Source organism: Scomber japonicus, chromosome 21 (genome assembly GCF_027409825.1).
Source record: "Scomber japonicus isolate fScoJap1 chromosome 21, fScoJap1.pri, whole genome shotgun sequence".
In the NCBI taxonomy this organism is placed as follows: domain Eukaryota; kingdom Metazoa; phylum Chordata; class Actinopteri; order Scombriformes; family Scombridae; genus Scomber; species Scomber japonicus.
In genome coordinates this window covers 20,451,942-20,472,073 of record NC_070598.1, presented here as the reverse complement: position 1 = coordinate 20,472,073, position 20,132 = coordinate 20,451,942, and the positions used below count along the sequence as shown (strand labels likewise).

At 42.6% G+C, this 20,132-nt stretch overlaps 1 protein-coding gene across 2 annotated transcripts in view; it reads right to left on the bottom strand.

Moving 5' to 3' along the window:
- The window catches only part of LOC128382231 (partitioning defective 3 homolog), a 349,665-nt gene that overhangs the window by 13,808 nt on the left and 315,725 nt on the right, over window positions 1–20,132 (bottom strand). For both annotated transcript variants that reach the window (XM_053342215.1, XM_053342216.1), the window contains exon 22: window positions 3,081–3,201. In XM_053342215.1, the coding sequence (XP_053198190.1) occupies window positions 3,081–3,201 (121 nt within the window). The remainder of the gene's footprint in view (window positions 1–3,080; window positions 3,202–20,132) is intronic.

Sequence of the window (20,132 nt, the reverse complement as noted above, 5' to 3'; positions counted from 1 at the left end):
TTGCTTGTACATTCTGTCTTAATGCATTTAATGTTTTATGTGAAGCACCTTGAATTTCTTTGTTTTTTAAATGTTCTATACAAATAAATTTGCCTTAAAGTGCTAAAAAAAGAGAAAAAACGTTAACATCTACATTACCATGAACCCTCGGTAGACTCCATCTGCTGATGAAGATCATGTGATATAATGGAGAGCATCTCAACAGCTACCAAAAGGCCATCAGGATATGTGATTGAGTAAATCTCAGGTGGTGCTGTTTGTTTTAAACAGTTTATTGTATAAATATTATATCACACTCTGAGGAGCTCCACAGCAGCTGCCTCTGTTCTGGCGTGTAGAATCTGTGTGGAAGCCATTACCATGCAACCTTGAGTACTCAGGGACAACGTGCATCAAAGTGCAGCTCTGCAGACTTTGATGTGGCAGGCATTTAACTGCCTTCTCAAGCATCGCTGTGCCTTTTCCCGCTTCTATTCGCTGCCTGTTTTGATTTACAAAAAAAAAAAAGCAGAGGTTGCAGAGGTTTGGCTTTCATCACAGTGGACAACATTGAGCAACGACACGGAGAGAAAATCCACTGTAAAAGAGAAAAATATATCCATTTCTGCACATAAAGTTGTCTTAATAAGTTGGAATGCAGTGCAGTCACAAGGTTATGTTTTTCAGCGCGGGTCAGAACATTTTCTGAAAGTGCTGTTGACGTCATGCTTCCACCTACTCGCTGTGGAATGCAACAAGTTCAGGTCAATTTTCTGAAAGTTGTGTCGACTTTTCTGTTTCATAATCAGACTAAAAATATACAGTAAAGACTCTGATGTATTTTATTTTTACCTCTGGGCCCAGTCTGTTCATGAATATCTTTGAAGACTTTTCTCTTTTCTTCTTTTCACAAACAAATCCAATGACAAATGTGTCACGTGCATTTGTCCCTCTTTCTTTTCTCTGCACATTTCCCTCCTCTTTTGTTCCATATCAAACTGCTTGCCCCATACACCTCAAATAGAGCCATTTTGCTTTTAGATGACACTAAGACAGCATTTCCCTTGAGTTCTTCTAATCAGTGTCAGCACATAACATGGGTACGCCTGTATCTTTCCTAACAAGCTCTGCCATTGTGAATCCTTCTACGCAGGACTAAAATAACATGAAAGACGACTAATAAAATAGACTTCAATACTCAGGGGCTGGCCCTGTATCTTATTACCAGTGGAGTAGCGAGGATATGCTCAACAATGTCAACAATCACAAGCAATTAGGAGCTCTGAGTCTCAAAGAGAAAGACGGAGGCCGCTTAGCGCTGAACAAACAGTTAGCGTCTCGTTTCGACAGCGAGGGACGGGAAGAAGGAGAGACACTGAGAAAACAAGCGGAGAAAGATGACCGCTTTCACTGGGCTTTTTTGTTTTTTTTTCAACAATCAGTTGGACTAACAGTGAAGCAAATCCAGAGCAAATAAAGCCAGCCTTCCTCTGTATGTAAAACATGACGGGAAGTGTGCTGTTCTGGCTAACCCAAACTCATTTAGACGGTAAGAATAACAGCAGAAGATCCCTGCCCAGCACACCAGCACTCCAAACTAGTTCAACTGACAAAGTGACACTGATAATTGTTGGGAAAATTGGATGCCAAATATTTTACCTTTCAAGGTCTGACGTTATGACCCATAATTTGGAAAATTGCTCGACTCAACAATTAGTCGCCTTTTCTCTTCAACTAGGTCAGAAAGGTCACGTCTGTCTCGAGCTATTACACCACAGACTATACAAATGTTTGACCTCTGAACCGTCCCTGTTAAGAGTTTGATCATATTTTTAAGTAATAGGATGTCTGATGTCTAATTAAGCACATGTTAAGATCATCAGTGATATGACAGGTTGTATGGAAACTGTTAAAAGGCATGGCACACACAAGCTTTCTGTACTTAAACTTCCAGGCACAGCTAAACTTTTCATGCGTAGCAAAGGAGGAATATGAGATCCATCAAGTCTGGTTGAATTAACAAAGGAATTAACTTGATTACATTTTTCCAATTATGAGTAAATCCCATTGTCGTTACAGATCAATCATAGGAGAGGAAAGACGGCTTAAAGAAAACTTTTCTCAAATTTTAATTTAATTCTTTTTTTTTAATTTAAAAATCCGTTTAATCAAGTCTAATGAGAAATGAAAATGAACAGTGTTTCTCTTTGTCTTCAATTTCTCTCTCCCCTTACTTTGCCTCAAAGTCTTAAATTGTCACTTGTCATCAAATGTTTGCCTCCTTCGTCTCCTCTCCTCCTTCCAGCCGAGAGTGTGTCATATTACCAAGACAGGAATAGCACAGACTATGATGTGTAATAAGCAATTAGTTCCAGGTCAAAGGTTGGCCCCAGAAATTAAAAATTAGTCAAAGAAATTTGGCAGGAGTTGGGACTGAAGCCTAAAATTTTAAGGACATGAGTCAGACAGTTTGGCATTAGTCCAGGTCTCACTGTCTAACAGGATGATGCTGTTAAAGCACAGACAGAACCAGTTAGGACTAATCTCTGGGATTTATACTGTGTTTTATCACTTATTCATTTCACAAGTTGATCATTATGACTGTTAGTCCCTCAGTGCAGGAATTACTATTCCTTTATTACAATCTGCAGTCTCTCTTACGTCTTAAAGATATGTATAATACAATGTATTCTCCTGGGAATGATTGTAGGGAACAAATTATATTTATGTATTTGTATCACTTACATCAATTGGAAATAGTCAAATGTATTATACCATCTCAATCCAATGCACATCGAATCACATAAACTGGGTAATTTGAGTGATAACCATCATGACAAATGGTATTTCCTCTTAAAATAGAAAGTTGCCCACATACAGAAATCAGGTCACATTGCAAGTAAAGAAACAAGATTCTGCCAGAACTGAGTGTCAGGAATCCATTAGGTATCTGGTAGCTTTGGAGATGACCAGTGTGAGCGTCCAGTGGTGCATTAATGGGAATTACCTTTGGAGCGTTAAGTCTCAGGTATTATACCATTTGTGGGTCTGTGCAGCTCAGCGCTGCTCTGATGAAGCGTGGCTCTGTATCGGACACTCACCCAGGACTGCTCTAAACTGTAGGGGTGCTGATGGTCCTCGATGTCCTCCTCCTGCCTGGCCTGCTGGAACTCGTGCCTCAGCCTCTGTATCCGGTCGTGGTTACTGGGAGCCATCTGACTGCTGGGAGAAAGAGAGAGAGATAGCGAAAGACAAATGAGCTGTTTTAAATACAGATACTGTAGCTGGTGATTCATTTTCCATCACCCGTCCCTCTCCTCGCTCAAAAACACCTGGTACATTACTCTAACTAGCATCTTCTTACAGATGCTTTTTCATATTTGATGATTCACTTGACCACCCTAACACCCCTCTAAATTGTGTCGAGGATCCCTTGATCTGACAGTCATGATTCCCTCTTGCATACCTAGCTGACGTCCCTTCATGCTTTTTCTTCCCACTCTTCTTTCTTCCTGAACATCCCTATAACATCCCTATAACTGAAAGTGTCCCTCGTGCACCATTGTGAGTGATGCATGTCCCTTTTAGACTGCAGGAGAATGTTGGCCTTTTATGGTGCGCAGTCATTAAACACTGTGGAAAACCCTCATTTACATCCCCTTCATTAAAGGGCTTTGAGGGGCCTGTCAATAGGAATCAATAGCCTTCCCTCAGCTTAATCAGGCTCTCCTTTTATCACCAGCTACAGAGGCAGCACATGACAAAACGCATAATTATGATGAGACAACTGGCTTGATAATAGGCCTGCATTTATGCATACCGCAGGGATGGAAGTGACCAAAGGTTAAGAATTTGTGCTTGGGAGGGGATGGGCGCTCAGGGATGTAGGGAGTGGGATGGATAGGGTGAGCGAAGCAACAAAAAAAAAAAAGGAGATAAAGGTAGAAGGAGTGTTCTGAGTGAAAAAAAAAGGGAACGGCTAATCAAGAGCATGTGAGAGAAAAAAAAGAAAGAAACAATGTCAGCCAGGACGAAGGAAGTTGGAAAATGAAACGAGGAGCGAGGGCAGACGAAGCCAGAAAACATTTTAAAAATGGACACTTGACACGAGGACCTGTCACCCTGTCGTTGTTTGTGTCCTCCCTGAGTAGCACTTACAGGTGGCACGCCAGCGCTGGAAGTGATTGCTTATTTGGGGCCTGGAGGATTCTGGGTGCAATTATGGCGATAATTGCAGATTAGAATGAGCACATCCTTCTGATGATAATGGGCACCAGGACACGCTGCCAATCAAGCTTCATTAAAAGCACAATAAATAGCAGCTCATAAAGGATGCACCGATCCCCCCGGTGCATGCCCCTGAGTTGCACTTGGCGAGACATCGGCGTTCGTGTTCTTGGTACAGCCCGATCAAAATCAATTGTATTAGTTATACTCCATTTGATTCCTATAGCTTTATGTGGACAGGAGTGCAGGGAGCGTACATTAGGCCTTTTATGTGGATGTGGGCAATTAAGTGGCTCGCTGGAGTGTGAGATGGCTTATGGTTTTAGGTTTGTGGGGTGATTATGAAGTCTCTCTATTACTGTTCATTACTAAATAAATGTTCTCTTTATATTTGCATGAGGTTGCTTAAATAGTATATGAGTTGTTCAAAATTTAAAAAAAAATGAAATGACATAATAAACAACAAAGCTGCATTAACTAAGCGTCTTGGATTTTGTTTTGACTGAAACTGACAACACTTAAAGGCTCATAAAAAACAGCTTTCTCTTCAATTTAATATATTTTAATACACAATGAGTGTTTATTGGCTTTAATTGCAGAAGTAGCACATAACAGTTGTATGTAAGAATTATGAGCTTCAGATAGAGTGCTCCATATGCACACTGAGTCCATCTGTTGGGTTTCATCTGTTCAAAATACACCACTACACCTACAGGTTTACAGGCTTCCCAAAAGATGTGTGAAAGCAAGTGTGTTTCTTAGCTACAACGTACACACACACATTTACACACACAGCATGCTACTGAGAGGAAAAAATAAAACACACCTGCAATACTGAATGAATTCACCTCCTGCTTTCCAAATATACGCCAGCTAAAACATGCATTGTAAAACAGTACATGTCATCATACCTGCTAGTCAAGAAAGAGACAAATGACAAAAAATGTAAAGAGTGGAAAAAAGAACAAAGATAGAGCTTAGAAGTCCAGTGCGTGCAATTAGCTTAATCCCTTAGGCCGGTCAAAGAGAAGAGCGGGCCGGCTCAAAACAAACAACCTCGTAAATTTTCTCTATGACCCTCCGGGGGGTGGGGGGGGGGGGGGGGGGGGGTCAGTGCTAGCATCAGCATCTCAAACATGCACCATTGGGGTTTCAGGAACCGAGGGGTGGGGGGTGGAGGGCTGCGGGAACCAGCTGGGGACCCAGGAAAAAGGGCCACAACCCAGGCTGTAAACAAGACTACTTGAGTCCATATACACTCAGTATACAATAAGACCTATTGGCCTTCTAGCACCCAGTAACACATCAATCTGAGGAAGAGGGGTGGCTGTATATTACCCCGAGATCTTGCTTCAGAGCGTGGTGAATGAGGCGGTGGGGGAGCGGGAATGGGAGAAGATCAACGGAGACAAGATCTCCAGCAAATTAAAAAACTAGCAGCGAGGCACTTCAATATATTTTTCAAGGCGCTACAAATGGAAAATTGCATCGAGAAGGGGCTGGGAGTGGAGTTGGGGGTGGGATATATAACGAGGGGTGAATTTGTCACGGCAGTTCAAAGGAGGCCTGTGCAATATCTAGATTATCTGGAGGGGCTTCTCCTCTTGGTCCTCCACCCACCATGGGGGGTACCAAGTTGATGGGATTCTTGGAAAGCGCTCTGTGGAATTCTCCAGTGTAAATATATTCATACGCTCAGAAAGAAAAAAGAACTAGAAAGCGAAATGTTTGAGAAGAGCAAGAATTGGAGGATACGCCATCAGAGGCTGCCTGCTCTCTGCAGCCGACAGCGGGCCTGTCTCTGCACATAAAGAAGATAGATTTAGCTGCCTTCTCTAAGAGCTCCCCAATGCTTGGGCACCTCAATGCATAATTAGTCAGCATGATCGTGGCTGATGCATCAGGTGTCACTGCTTATAAATTCCCCTCTGAATACATCAATGTCTGTAATGGGCAAAAAGAACAAGATCTGTGAGGAAAGATTGGTGGGAAAACTGGTGGCAATTTATGTCAAACTACCTCAGAAATTAGTATGAATGTGTCATCCCAGCCAGGAATATGAATGAGAACTGCTCATCAGTTTGCTATAAGCCATGTGTTTGTGCATAAGGGAAAAAGGTCACAGGTTGTGTATGTGTACTCATGGGTACACGCAAGCAGGCTGTCTGCATCATGATCATATGAGCTGGCCGGGGCTCAGTCACATGGTTGTTTTTTTTCCCGAAAGTTCTCTGAGTCAGTGGAAAATTGGATACCGCATATAAAGTAATTAAAAAACAAGAGGGAGATAAAGTATTCATATGCCACAGCATTTTCACAGCCAGCATCTTCATTCGGTTTCGTATAATGAGATTTCTGAAAATTCATCACTGTGTTCCCAGGCTGAAATATCAGCGCTTGGCCTCTTGGGTTGGCCTGCAAAACACGCCCGAATGACACAGATTGCAACACAAAGATGTAGAAACACAAAGACACTGACAAACACTGTCACTCCCTCCTATTCCCTGCCTGTCTTCTCCTCACTCTAGCAGACACTTGTATTTACAGCTTGGATGAAAGCTTACTCTAAAGGCTTATTGAGAAAGGTGAACTTGTGAATTCACAAACATGCAGAGTCAGGTCAAACAAGCCCATCTCAACAACAGACCCTCTAGTGATCTCCTCTTTCTGCTGCTGCTCCATTTCCTTCACTCTGTAATACACAGCATTATGAGAACTATTTAAAGTAGGAGAATACCATGGGGGGACAAAAATGTAAGCCACAAGCTTATAACACTGGTGATGAATGCAGCTTTGCAAACAAATACTGCTGTTTGGTTTTCTATACACTTAACAATATCACAACTTCAAGAGCACCTCTGCTAGTGCTACATGAACACAGAAGAGGTGGAAGCCCATGTGTCAATGTGCATACATATGTGTGACTCCGTTCCCACCTGTGTTTTTAAACCTGACCTGTTGACAGGGGTCATGCGCCCTTTAAAGCTGCAGTTGGGGGTATGTGGACGCCTGTCTGTGTAATAGTCATCCTTTGATCCAGGAGGATTTGGCAGATGTCTTACACACCACAAGGCACAGGCCGAGGATGCAAACTATGCCACCGTCCCCCCGTTCGCTGCTGTTGGTGGATCAAAGCCTCGTTGAGTCTCGGTATGTCCTATAAACACTGCCACTGGCCAATAAAGGAGTAATCCAATCACTAAGAGTGTAACATGGGTCATGTGAGCAAGCAAAAGGTCGGGGGGTCAGTTCTAGCCAATCAGAATGAGAGCAAGGGAGTGCTATAATACCAAAGGAAAAAAAAAATCAATGGATGAAGTTTGACAGAAACTCAGAGTTGTCACAGACTTGTTCATTTCTAACTAAAGGCAAAAAAGGCTGAACTGACAGGGTTTCCGTGTGACTTAAAAATCAGACAGTCTGTTATTACTTATCTGATCACTGTTGATTGAAATTCTATCAGATTATGTGGTTTCTTGCTCTGGCCTCAGTATCTCCATGCAGCAGATGATGGGGCAGGCTTCTTAAGTTTGGGCCCTTCGGCAATCTTGCATCAAGTCAAAGGCTTAGCTCATCTTTATTCCATTGCCCTGTGGACTTTCATTTATTTCAAAGACAGAGAGATGAGGCTTTTTGGGGAGATGGACAGCCTTTGGGACCTACCGCGATGATAGAAGCAGATTAGATCTGCATTACCGCTGGTCATTTTTGAAGGGGAGAGGGACAAAGATAAAACATTTTTTTTAGTCTTCAGAGGAAATCAGCATATATCGGCCGATCTGCCATGATTCTGCAGCAATGAAATGGAAGCATTTGAAGCATATGGCCTTCTTCCAGTAAGTCTTTCTCTTTCTACTTTACTCTCTTTTCCATCTTCTTAAAAATATCTTCCCTTTTTTTTCCTCTTCTCCACTCGAGCATTTCTGTCGTTTTCTTCCCATATGTTTCATCTGTGAATGCCTCAGTCCTCCTCTGTGGTTACAGGGATAGGTCATGAATTCCCTTCTGTCCCCCTCATCCTCTCCCACTAGCCTGGTAAGTGACAGCTGCAGGCTGGACAAAGGCCTGATAATACCCTGGATTTGTCAGGCTCTGACTTCACCCATGTCCTCCTGTGACTGATGCACCGACAGTGGCGCCTTGCCAGCTAAAAACCCCTCTTCTAGATAGGGGCTGTTGCTGTGTTGAGCTGTGTGTGAATGTATGTGTGCATGTCTACCCGTGTGTCTATCCATAACTTTCAGACTCCAAAGCAGCCCATATGGGGTTCCTTGGGGTGCCTAAGAGCCCATCATCTGGGATGCCTGCCGAGGCCATGGTGGTGGCGTGACTGGGGAGCGTGGAGCTCTGATTAGCAAGGGAAAGAAGCAACGCCCGTAGAGCTGCTCCCTCCTACGGGCTGTCCAGCATGGCTGGCCCCTGGTGTACCATTCATCTCTGGTTTTCCTACTGTGAGAAATGAAGAAACAGCTCTGCCCTGAAGGGAGCCACAGAAGGCCCTAAACTAGAAAAACACAGCTCACAGGAAATGAAGAAAAGAAGCACTTCTTCAGCTATCTTTTTGTCCCCATAGACAAATACCCTTTAGTAATTCAAAAGCCCCGTTTGCACCAGCACATATAAAGCCTGCCACCCCCTACCCCGTCAACCCCCTCAAGTTCAACCCAATTTGCTTTATTATTCCAAGGACACATGCTACAAATAGTCTTCCTCGTAAGTCATTGCATTTTAAATACTTATTCTCTTTCTTTCCTCTGTTTGAGGGATTGCCAAAGTACAGGTGCATGTGAGGAATCATCTTGCAGCTGTCTACATTTGAGTGAAACGCTGTTAATGCCTTCTGTCCTGCCTTTTCACAAGTTTTATGGCTTCGCTTCCAAAGAGAACGCACCGGAACTGATCTAAGGCACTTTTGTTTCTGCGCGTTGTACCGTGTGGATGTATTACTGGTGTTTAGAAGGAAACAGGTGTGACCTTTTCTACACAAGAGGAACCAAAACTTTCTAATATATGGTCCGTGGCTTCGATGCTATAAGAGAAAGGGGCTAACTTGGGACTTTACGGACCGGAGAAATGGCTGGAGGCAATGTTGCGGCAGGGCCAGCTGGATGGCCAAAACATACAAGCAAAAAAAATAAATAAATAAAAAGATGGCTGCTTGGTGTAGTCTGGAAATATATCAATTATTCAGCTGAGGCGGATGGCAGCTGCTCTAACTCAGAGTGAAAGACAGACATGAGGACAGTCATGAGGTCATAGTCGCTGTCCATCTGAAATAGATGCAACACAGTTCGAAAAGTTTTTGTCTCCATTAGAAAAAAATTGTTTGGTACCATTCTTCCATGTCTGGTATCCTTCATTTTAGTGGAAAAACAAGTACGCATATATCATGGTATAATGCATAACACAGCAGAATAATGTAGCATCATTTCTGGAGAGGCTCATTCACTGCAATCACTGAACTTAGAGTCTAACATATATTCTAAGAAGACCCATTTTACAAGATTCATTTAACTAAATCTAATGAGTTGCACCAAATCCAATCTAGTAACCCAATTAAAATCCAACAGACATCTGTCCTCATACACTAAGTTAAAAAAAGAATCAGAACATGCAAAGACAACACTGACATGGCATGTTCCACTGTATGCACATGGCTAAAAATCTAAATGGATGATAGACTCTTTGATAAGTTTCTTCACCTCAATTGCTGATAACTTTTCTAGTTGTTCTCTGGGAAGAAAGGAATGAGGGAGCCTCTGACTGACAGCTGCGTCCTCCACGAAGAAAGAGATGATCTTTGAAGTTAAGGCCCGTAATCCAGATCCATTGATTCAAAGGCACTTGCTCACTCTGAGAGAGAGTGCGACTTGGAGTATGGCTAGGACTGCATAATTTATTCACACAGGCACAAACACACACACACACACGCACGTGTCCACATAGGGGTAAGTTCAGAGCAGTGCCCCTTTCGTAATGAGACAAAGCTGCACTGCATGCTAATGATTTAAGCAAATCACGTGCCCGAAATTTGCAAGCACACACAAAATAAATTGGCTGGATCATGCCCCAGAACACTAATACAGTAAATCTTCATTTTCAAAGAAGCATATAAACACTTTGAAAACACCTTAGCGACAGCCAAAGTCTCATTCCGGGATGAATGATTCCCTACTACTATGAATTTCTCACATCTGTGTGGTGTTAAGGGTGTTTATGTTGCACAGAGGCAACTGATGAGTCAACACCCCTCTTCAGGGTGAGGCGAGTAAAGTGTCAGTCTTAAATAAGGTGTGAAGGCCATAGGCTAAAGTATCCATCTAAACAGGTTAGCTAAGCTTTTATGAGCCCATCAGGTTTTAAAGACAAGTTTTATGAGATATCAGCTAGCTTGACACTAAGAGGCCAGAAGAGAAGTGAGATGGGGGGATACTATATGACTTTAGCTTCCAATTATGGACCCTGACACCAAAAAATTTGGTCTAAGTATAGGTTGGCGCCATGAAATATGAAATTCGTGGCTGTGCTTTGCATTGGGTGACCTAAAGTAAATGCCAAGTGAGGCCGGTGAGCTGCAGCGACAAGTCACTTTTGCAGGTTTCTCCGTTGAGGACCACTCCAAAACCCAGAGAGGGCTGGACGATTTGGCAGAAGCACCGGCTAGACGAATATCACTTAGACAAGAAGGAGCCGAGTGGATCTTGAGACGAGTCTGTCCAGCCAAGAGTGGATACCTCAAGTGCTTTGAGTAAAATAGATGCCATGTCTGAAGTTAAACAACCTGCCAAATGAAAGCGGAGGGAAAAAAACAGCTGAACTTGTGAATTGAACACGTTTTGGAATTATAGAAAAGAGATTGCTCATCATCCATGTTTCTGTCATGGTGTTCTGCCTTATAGTCCCATAGAAACAGTCTGACAAACATCTCCAACCTGCCAGGCCAGGTCCAACTGAGCTCATCACACAGCTGTGTGACCCTGCAACCCCCTCCCCTCCCCTCCCCTCCCCTCCCCTCCCCTCCCCTCCCCTCCCCTCCCCTCCCTTCCCCTCCCCCCACCAAACCCCCCTTACCACTTGACTTACTTTTCAACTTTGCATTCTGAAACTGCCTCATCCCTCAGCTGCTCTCATGTGCTGGAATGCCCACAGGCAGCTTATTAGAGGGGCACACTTTTTTTTTTTTTGTAAGCACAGCCCCAGCACAGTAGCAGGGGGAAAAAACAGACAGGAGGGAAGCAATTTGAAAACAAGGTCTTGGGGTGACTGTGTGCCAAAAACCAGAGAATGGGATGGAATATTACTCACATGTAAAGGGAATAGGTGGTGATGTCAGCTACTAGTGAACCTCATCCATTTGGTCATTCATAAAATCACATGAAATCATATTTCAAGTGGTGGTAAATTGATCTTCCCTCAGCAGCTCATAGCTTATAACTAAAGGAAACTGCTTTTGAGGTTAAGGCTCCTAAACTTTTGACTTAAGATCTTTGGACACTGTGGACACTGTTAAAAGGCCACTTTTACCAACTATAACAATTACTTATGAGTCTGTCAATGCTCTGTTTTTGTGTGTGCAAGATTTAGATTCAAATTTTGACAAATTAAGAACGCTTTACTGATTACTTTTCATAGCGTGCATTCTTCCTACCTGCAGGCAGAACATTGGTGGATGCTGATTTTGAAATGGTATGAAATGAACTTGCAGAGATTTGAAAGTGAAGAGAAATCATTAAGGGTTTTATTAGAAAATAATTCAAGGGCAGCATTCCTGGATGTCTTGGCTTCTCACCACACAACTTTTACATGTAGTATTCACTCCAAGACCTTTGAAAACATTCTCTATTTGCTACTGTGTTACCAAGCAATGTGTACCCTATCATTTGATAGAAATAAAAGCAAGTATGCTGTTTATTAAACAGTACGGTATACCGTGAGTTATAGGCAAGTTTATTTTCAACCTTCAGTCATTCTGTGATGATTGAAAACCATTTGTTGCCTTCAGGGCAGGAAAATACACATAATAAAATCTATGGTATGCTTTGGAACATGGTTGGCAGTGTATAATCATGTCCTATATGGATTCAAATACTGGTATGTTCCTTTAATGCAAATATATGCAAACGCATCAGCATGTGAATGAGCAGATGAATCCACTCCAGATGCAGATATTCACATGCAGCTGACCCTCTCTAACTCGTTTGCTATTCCAGCACGCTGCCAGAGTGACACACACTCACTGGCTACCTATAATGAAAGACTAATATTAGATTTCAAATGTGCCTAAGCAGCAGTGGTGCATTGGCCATATATTACATATGTATTCAGAAATGTATCAACTGACATCTGGTGCATCATTTTCAGCAGGAATAGCTGCTTTGGAAGGTTTTTGCTCTTTGCTGTGGCATTTGTGGGTCACTTGAACACCTGTTTTTTTTTGTAATCCCCTTTAGCTGCTAACAAGCCAAGCAGATATCCTGTGTTTTATTAGGGCGCTGAGGTCTCAAAGGTTCACGCTGGAAAGCCTACACCTGTAAAGTATCTCATTTACTCCAGTGCGACATCACACTGTGCTGAATGCAGACAATCGCTCTCCTTCCAAATGTCAGAGCCTGGCGCTCAGTGGGTGAGCCACGAGCCAACAGTAAATAATTCACGCCAGCCCTCCGTAGCCCTCCTCGCCATCCAACATACAAGCAGCTCGCAAGTCTCCTCTCCTACGACCCCCCGTGCCGCCACTACTTCCTCTATACATAATTAAAAAGAGAGGCGCGGTGGGACGCCCGTCAGTCAGAGCTGGGAAAGAGCCAGGGCCACTTTAAACAATAACAATATTGATAGTGTGTGTAATAAAGCAGAATTAAAGAGATGGATTCCAATGATTTTTTTTTTGCTCCTGGCGCAGCTGGTCCTAGCTTTTAAGTGGTGAGGAAAGGGAAAGGAGGTGGGGGGTCTGCTTGTTGGTGGTACTTCTGGGTAGTGGGAGGAAAATGGAGGGAAGGAAGTAGAGGAAGAGGAGGGGAAGGAGTCGGTGCCCCTTTCCCCTCCTCTTCCCTGCCATCCCCAGGCGTCCTGTGCAGGCTCCCCTCCATTACTGGATTAAGTCTCAGAGCCCTCTTCTGAGACCCAGAGAGAGGGGAGAGGGAGAAGGTCAGAGGTCCTGACCTTTAGTAATGGCAATGCAGACAGATGAGCAGAAGAAGAAAAAAAACAGATGAGACTGGCAGCATTATTTCAATTTAGGCTATCAATGTTGTGTAATAATCAATGTGAGGGTCAAGAGGTTGATAGATACTGACAGATGGAGAGACAAAAAAAGAAGAATAAAAGGAGGAAAATGAGAGAATCAGAGAGAAAAAGACTAATCAATGTTCACATAACAGCACTTACAATGATTTGTCTCCTATCCTTATATATAATGATTAAAATGGATTGTAAGCACTAAGAAGTGATTTGCAAGTTGATTTAAATGCAAACAAAATGTAAACTGTATTAACCAGTAAATGATAATTAAGAGCTGTTCCCAATTGTTCCATTTATGTTTTATAGAGCCTTCATGCATGTAAAACACATTCACATATCAAATCTAACCAGTCCTGTGTGGCTTTTACTATGCTGTAATGCATTTGTACCACTCCATAAAGTCACCAAATCAAATCAGTGAAGAAGAAATCCTGCCATTACCGCTATCTCACATCAACCTCCAGGAGGCTTACATATGTTAATGCCCCCTTCAACCTGTGACCCTCACATTCATGACATCATTATCAACCCCAGCCAGACATAATGTTGGCCTGTCACCGCTGTGATCTATGGCCGCCGTGGCTCTCTGCCTTAATGAAGCTGTAACGCTGCCTTTAAACCCGCCAAAGCCGCGACGAGGCCTCAGCGCGGCCGTCACTCGTCTTAATGCGAGTACACATCCATCATCTCGCATCAGGCATCAATCAATCAAAAGCCTCTGTGACAGCTGGGAGCCCCCCCCTGTCCTCCAGTACACCACTATGACCACCATACACACACACACAAACTCATTGTGTGTGATTATGATCTCAATTATCATCATGACCGCGGGCCACTACTTCCCCTGTGACCGACATGCTAATCACGAGCACTGGCAGTCAATAATCAAGGCATGGAAGAGGCCATCGGGTTTAGAATTGGTCAAGTATAATTATATCTTTTAATGTCATTTGGTGTAAATTAATGAGCTCGGACCCCTACGATCCTAGTGAAGCCGCATGATTATGCGTAAACAACCCACTCCCCTCCAATCCCTTCCTCCTGACTTTGAGAAGCAAAAGATAAAGCTCTATTTCAGTCTCAGTGGTTATTTCTTTAAAGCCAACATCAACATCTACCCTGTTGTTTCTTCTCTGCCACAGGGGTTTGAACCGGCGTAACGTAAGATGGGGCTTTTGGGCTTTAGCAAACACACACAGATATCTGATAATGTTTCTCCAAGCCTTTCAGCAGACAGCTAATAAGGATAACACTCTGTCATGAGGACGAATTTGGCATTTCGACTGGGCAAGTTTGGTCTCGTTCTTTATTTCTTCCTCTGCAGGTGACTTTTGGAGGCCTTCCCAAATATGAGCTGTTATCACAAACCGGATCACGTTGTAATCTCTTCTAATCCTCTAACTAAACTGCTTCTGAGTCAGGGAAAAAAACAGAGCTGTGAAGAGAAAAGAGATAGAGAAGGGGCGGGGTAGGGGGGTGGGATACAAAATAAGAGAGAAGGGCAACAAACAGATAGGAATTTTGGACAGAAACAGAGCTTGTGTCCTCAATAAGAGAAATCTATCTAATTATCTTCCAGCAGTCATGAAGGTGAACTGCAGCTTCGTGGTACTTCACGACGCTGTGACAGCAAATCTCATAAAACTGCTCTTTCTGCGTCTCTTATTTCATCTCATAACACAGTCTCTCCATTTTGGCAAGACGTTTGTAGGTAAAAAAAAAAAATTCTATAAGGAGCCACATTTTAAATGTGACACAGCAAAGCACTCAGCCAAGCTCCTAATGTGCCTTGTAATGTCCGAGAGAATTATTCAGGCCTGGTTAGGTGGCTCTCTTTGGCGCTGGGGATTTACACTGCACTTTATGGTGAAGGGAGCTGAGAGAGGCACTGATGACAAAACACTGTCACCTTCAGGTGGTTTAAGGAATGGGTGACAGTGGAGACATTTCTGATGGTTGCTCTGAGAGTCCCAGACAAGCCACAGAGGATTATCCTCCTTGGCGCTGATAAAAGAGGCCAAGCGGTCACGGGTTCGCCCACAGATGGCGACCGCGCCGGCTGATGTGTGAATGAATGCACCGGCGAGTCAAAACCAAATTAAGATACTGTCACTACATCTGCCTACATTCACACACACACACACATATGTGCATGCACACCCACATACACAAAATGCTCATTATGCCTAACCCCCATTATAGGGGAGGGTGACGAGGAGGAGGAGGGGGAGGGAGAGGAGGAGGAGGTGGTGGTGGGGGCATGGGAACAAAAGCATTAAGTAGGAGTGAGCCCTTTAATTATGGGCCAGTGTTTGGAGAACTCTCAATAGAGCGGAGAACAATAGAGGTCTTTGGTAATGCTCAACCTGCTGAGTTAACACATATCCTCCAGGTATGACAAAGCACACTCTTGCACAAAGCCAGTGGTCACGCCATAGAAATGAAGCAATAATTGCCCTGCTGGTAACTGAGACCTGAGTGGCTGGTCCAAGTGGAGGCAGAAATATCTGAAGCACATTTAATTAGCTTTTTCCTTCACACTTAGTGCAACTTATATCTCATTATTTACCAACATCTTTAGCATTTAATTTAAAGCCTCAGTGTATGGGAGACTTACCTGAATATATAATTACCAATTCATTTTGATAATAAAGTGTAATGGCTGCAAAAAGAGAGAAATTCATTTATGCTACATTTTTGCTTTGTAATTTGCTCCTTTTATATACCCGTGTGTGAGTTTCTGTGAGTTCCTGAGGACCGCTACAGATCGATACCACCTCAAATAAGGTTAAAAAAAATGAAAACACACAATTCCCACTCTATAATAAAATGTAGTTAGTAGCGATACTAAATAAGCAGATTGTCTCTCTTGGTCTCTGAGCGTGGTGAGGTGTCATGTTATGTGAGCCTTTATAGTAGTGAATGTGTGAAGGATGAGACCTATAAATAACTTGAGTGCTGATTGTGTCCATATGACCATATGAGAAGTGACAGCTTTCCCTGTCAGTGCATTTGACAGGTTTAAGGATAACTCCATATGCCTGGCAAATTGGATTGGAGCTCTGGTGGCTTTGCAAGAAAAAAAAAGAAAAAAAGAAACGAATCCCCCCTCCTGCTTCCTCCCTGTCCCCCTATATCTCTTTTCTCCCCCCTTCCCCCCACACCCACCTTCAGGATTTCAAAGCAGTGAGTGATGAGCTGTACTAGGTAATAGTTTCTATTTCATGTTTTAAACTCAGTACTAAGGCACTGGAGGCTGGCCAGGAGCTGATAAATCATTATTGGTGCAGATTAAAGACCATTATCACCTTTAAACAGCTCCGTCCCCCTACCCTCTTTTTCCACCAAGACGGGGACAAGAGAGTAAGCTTTCTAAACTTCAGACGGCACGACTGTGTCTGAAGGACACCGCTAGGTCAAACGGGAACGTGAAAGAGGCTTAAAATTAACATCTTCAACACTCCCTGTCTTTCCCCAACGACACCAACGTCTCCAGAGATTGTCGGCCTTCGGCCCAACTCCCACCCTAATCCAATTCATCACCATCACTGAGAATAAATGAGAAGAATGAAATTAGCTCAACAAGTGGTATCTTTTTTGTCATAGTCTGATCAAAACCAAAGGCGTTCCCCAAAAATAGCTTTAACAGGCATTGCAGGCCGGTTAATATGGCAAAGCTTAACTTATGCCGTACTCTGGGATCTTGTAAAGATTAATGAGAGGGGAGAGAGAGGAGGGAGAAAGTAGATTGATGTGTAAAAGAGAGGCAACAACTTCAATGAGCAAAAGCAGCTGGTAGCAGTGAACACTGGTTGCCAATTGGCCGGCGTTCATAGAATGCCAATCTCCAAAAAACGGGGTGTGGCGTTTGTGCCAGAAATGGCACACACACACAAGAAAAAAATGTGCTTCCAAAAAGTCAGCTAACACGGATAACAGAATAGGCTGGCCACTTTTCAACTTCTATTTCTCTTTAGATGTGAGATTATTGCATTTTAAAGGGGACTGGGAGAACATGCAATCAAGAATGTACTGGTCATTAAGACATCAGTAGTAAAAGAAAGAAAAAAAGAAGAAAAAAAAAACAGGCCAATCACATAAAACAGCTGACAAACACTAGTCATTGGAGGATTTGTGCTGATGAATGGCCAAAATGTTAACATTTGCTCAGAAATCAATTGGAAAATCCTTAAAATTCAATCACATCCTATAAAGATGAGCCATAAAACAGATTTATTTCCTTCCCCTTCTGCAGCTTTAATATGTGCATGTTTATGTGCTTGTGAGTGTGGCCCACCCTGTATTCATCTCATGAGAGACAGATGAAGTTTTTTCCACACATATATGGTTCCTATGCTTATTGTAATAGGCTGTTCAAGCTGTTTAAAAACTGAAAACTCGTCATTTCGCTTCTGGCAGCTTATGATAGTTTTCCTTAGTGTATGCCCATATTTGCACAAGGCCATTACAGTATTCCCCAAGTGGGTGATTTCCAAACTTATGTAGCATGAATTGGCTATTGCTCCAGTAAGTCCAATATTCTCCACTGCCCGAGCTATTTCAGTAACGGCGGCTTTGCAAGTCAAGTGCTAATGGCTTGATATGGTGATTTCTCTATAGGCGTTTTCAGATTAATTTCCTGTATTGAAAGGGAATAGATACACGAAACAGGCCCACTCCAGACAAGTCAGTTCTCTATGTCTAGGATGTAAGCGGGCAAAGATTATGTGACAGCGTTGGGACTAATGAGAGCTGGCCGTATGCTCTGGTCGCTGTGCCCCTTCAAGAGGAAAATCTCTGATAATGAACTCTAGACCTTTCCTCTGCTCCTCGGTGGCACAGACAGACAGACAGACAGACAGAGAGAGCAGTGGAAGGCCTCATCACCATCACTGACATGATCATCATATGCTCAGACTGCTTCTTATTTATCTTCTTTTTTCCAGCACGCAGTAACACACTCACTCACATGTGCAGACATAATGCATATGTATGAGAATGTATTCTTGAAGTGAAACATGCACGCAAACATACATACACAGTTTCCACAAAAGGTCATGGTCTCACATTTATCTTAAGATTTAAAAGATTAAAAATGAACCCCATCACCCATGGTATGTTTCTGGTCATTAATTTAGTTTTCTGGCCACAACTTCACTGATTTGATTCCCCAAACAAAACAGAACACCAAATGCGAACTTCCTTGCACAAAAGACCATCAAATAGCTAGCAAAACGTCTTCAGTGGAGGAAACGTTTTATACAATTTTATTTATTTCAGACAACCAAATCATATCTTAGATTGGGTCAGGACTCATCACCTTGCTAAGGAAGACAATAAAAAAGAAGCTTGTTCTGGCCGTGTCTGTCTATCTTGGGCTTTATGACGTCAGATGGAAACATCCTCCCTGCTCTACGGCAGTTACATAAAGTAGTGACAGCTGGGACGTCATCATTATTAAGCTCATCCATACAAAGTATGAGAACAAGCATCCTCCGGTTGGTGCTCAAACGTCAAATAGATCGTAAGAGTAATAATTAGTTAATAAAAGTGAAGGGACGATGCTATGCTATAATACAATGGTGGTTAGGGTGGTGATGACATAGAAATTGTAAATATACTGTAGTTATAGAAACGAACCCACTTGATGACATCAGAATGACAAAATAATTGTGATGACATCAGAACGACAAAATAATTCTGATGACATCATAAGGCAAAACTTGGGCTCAAAGAATGATCATAGCGGCATTCCGTTACTCATATGTTTGATATAGGAGAATATATGAAGACAGTTGCATTCAGAGATTCTGACATTGCAATCAGTACCACATCGTGACAACCTACAACTGTAAACAAAATATTTTTGTTTGCTTCTTATCATTTTCAAACCTACCTGAACCAAGATTCATCAACATGTCAAGTAGTAACACATCTGGTGAGTTATTCAATTGTTATTTTTTAATGGACAAAAATTGAAATGTTTTATTTAAGGGAAAAGTGATGAAAACTGGAAAATTGGTTTCATATCCTAAAGATGTTGATTTATTGTTGAATTATTTGTTAATTTTTACATCAGAGATACATATGTTAGGTATATATTCAGACGTATAAAACACAAAATCAGTATGATGTAACACTGTCTGAAAACCTTCCATATTTTAGTAATGTGGATGTTACATGTTATACTGTTGACTGTGTTACGATTTATTAGAGAAACATGATTAAATGACCCGTATTGGTAACCTTTCTCTCTGCTCTCCTTCCATACAGAGACCTTGAAGATCCATAAAGGGACCATGTTCGGCGGCTGCTACAAAGTTGAGGATTTCCTTGGCGAGGGCGGATTTGGTTACGTCACCAAATGCCGCCACATTGAAACAAACAAGGTGGTGGCCATTAAGGTCAATAAAACCCACCCTGAAATTGTTCACCAGGCAAGAGAGGAGATTGCCACTCTCAAGCGTCTGGAGTGTCTGGATCCAGACACTTGTAATATTGTGAGGTGGCACGGCTTTTTCTTTGAAAAGGAGCACATCTGTCTAAATTTTGAACTTCTGGACCAAAGCCTGTATGATTACATGGAAGACAGAGAACACAAAGGTCTCTCCATTGAAGAGCTCAGTCCTGTGGTCCATCAGATGGCGACAGCCCTGTCACATCTGAGGACCATGAAGATCATCCAT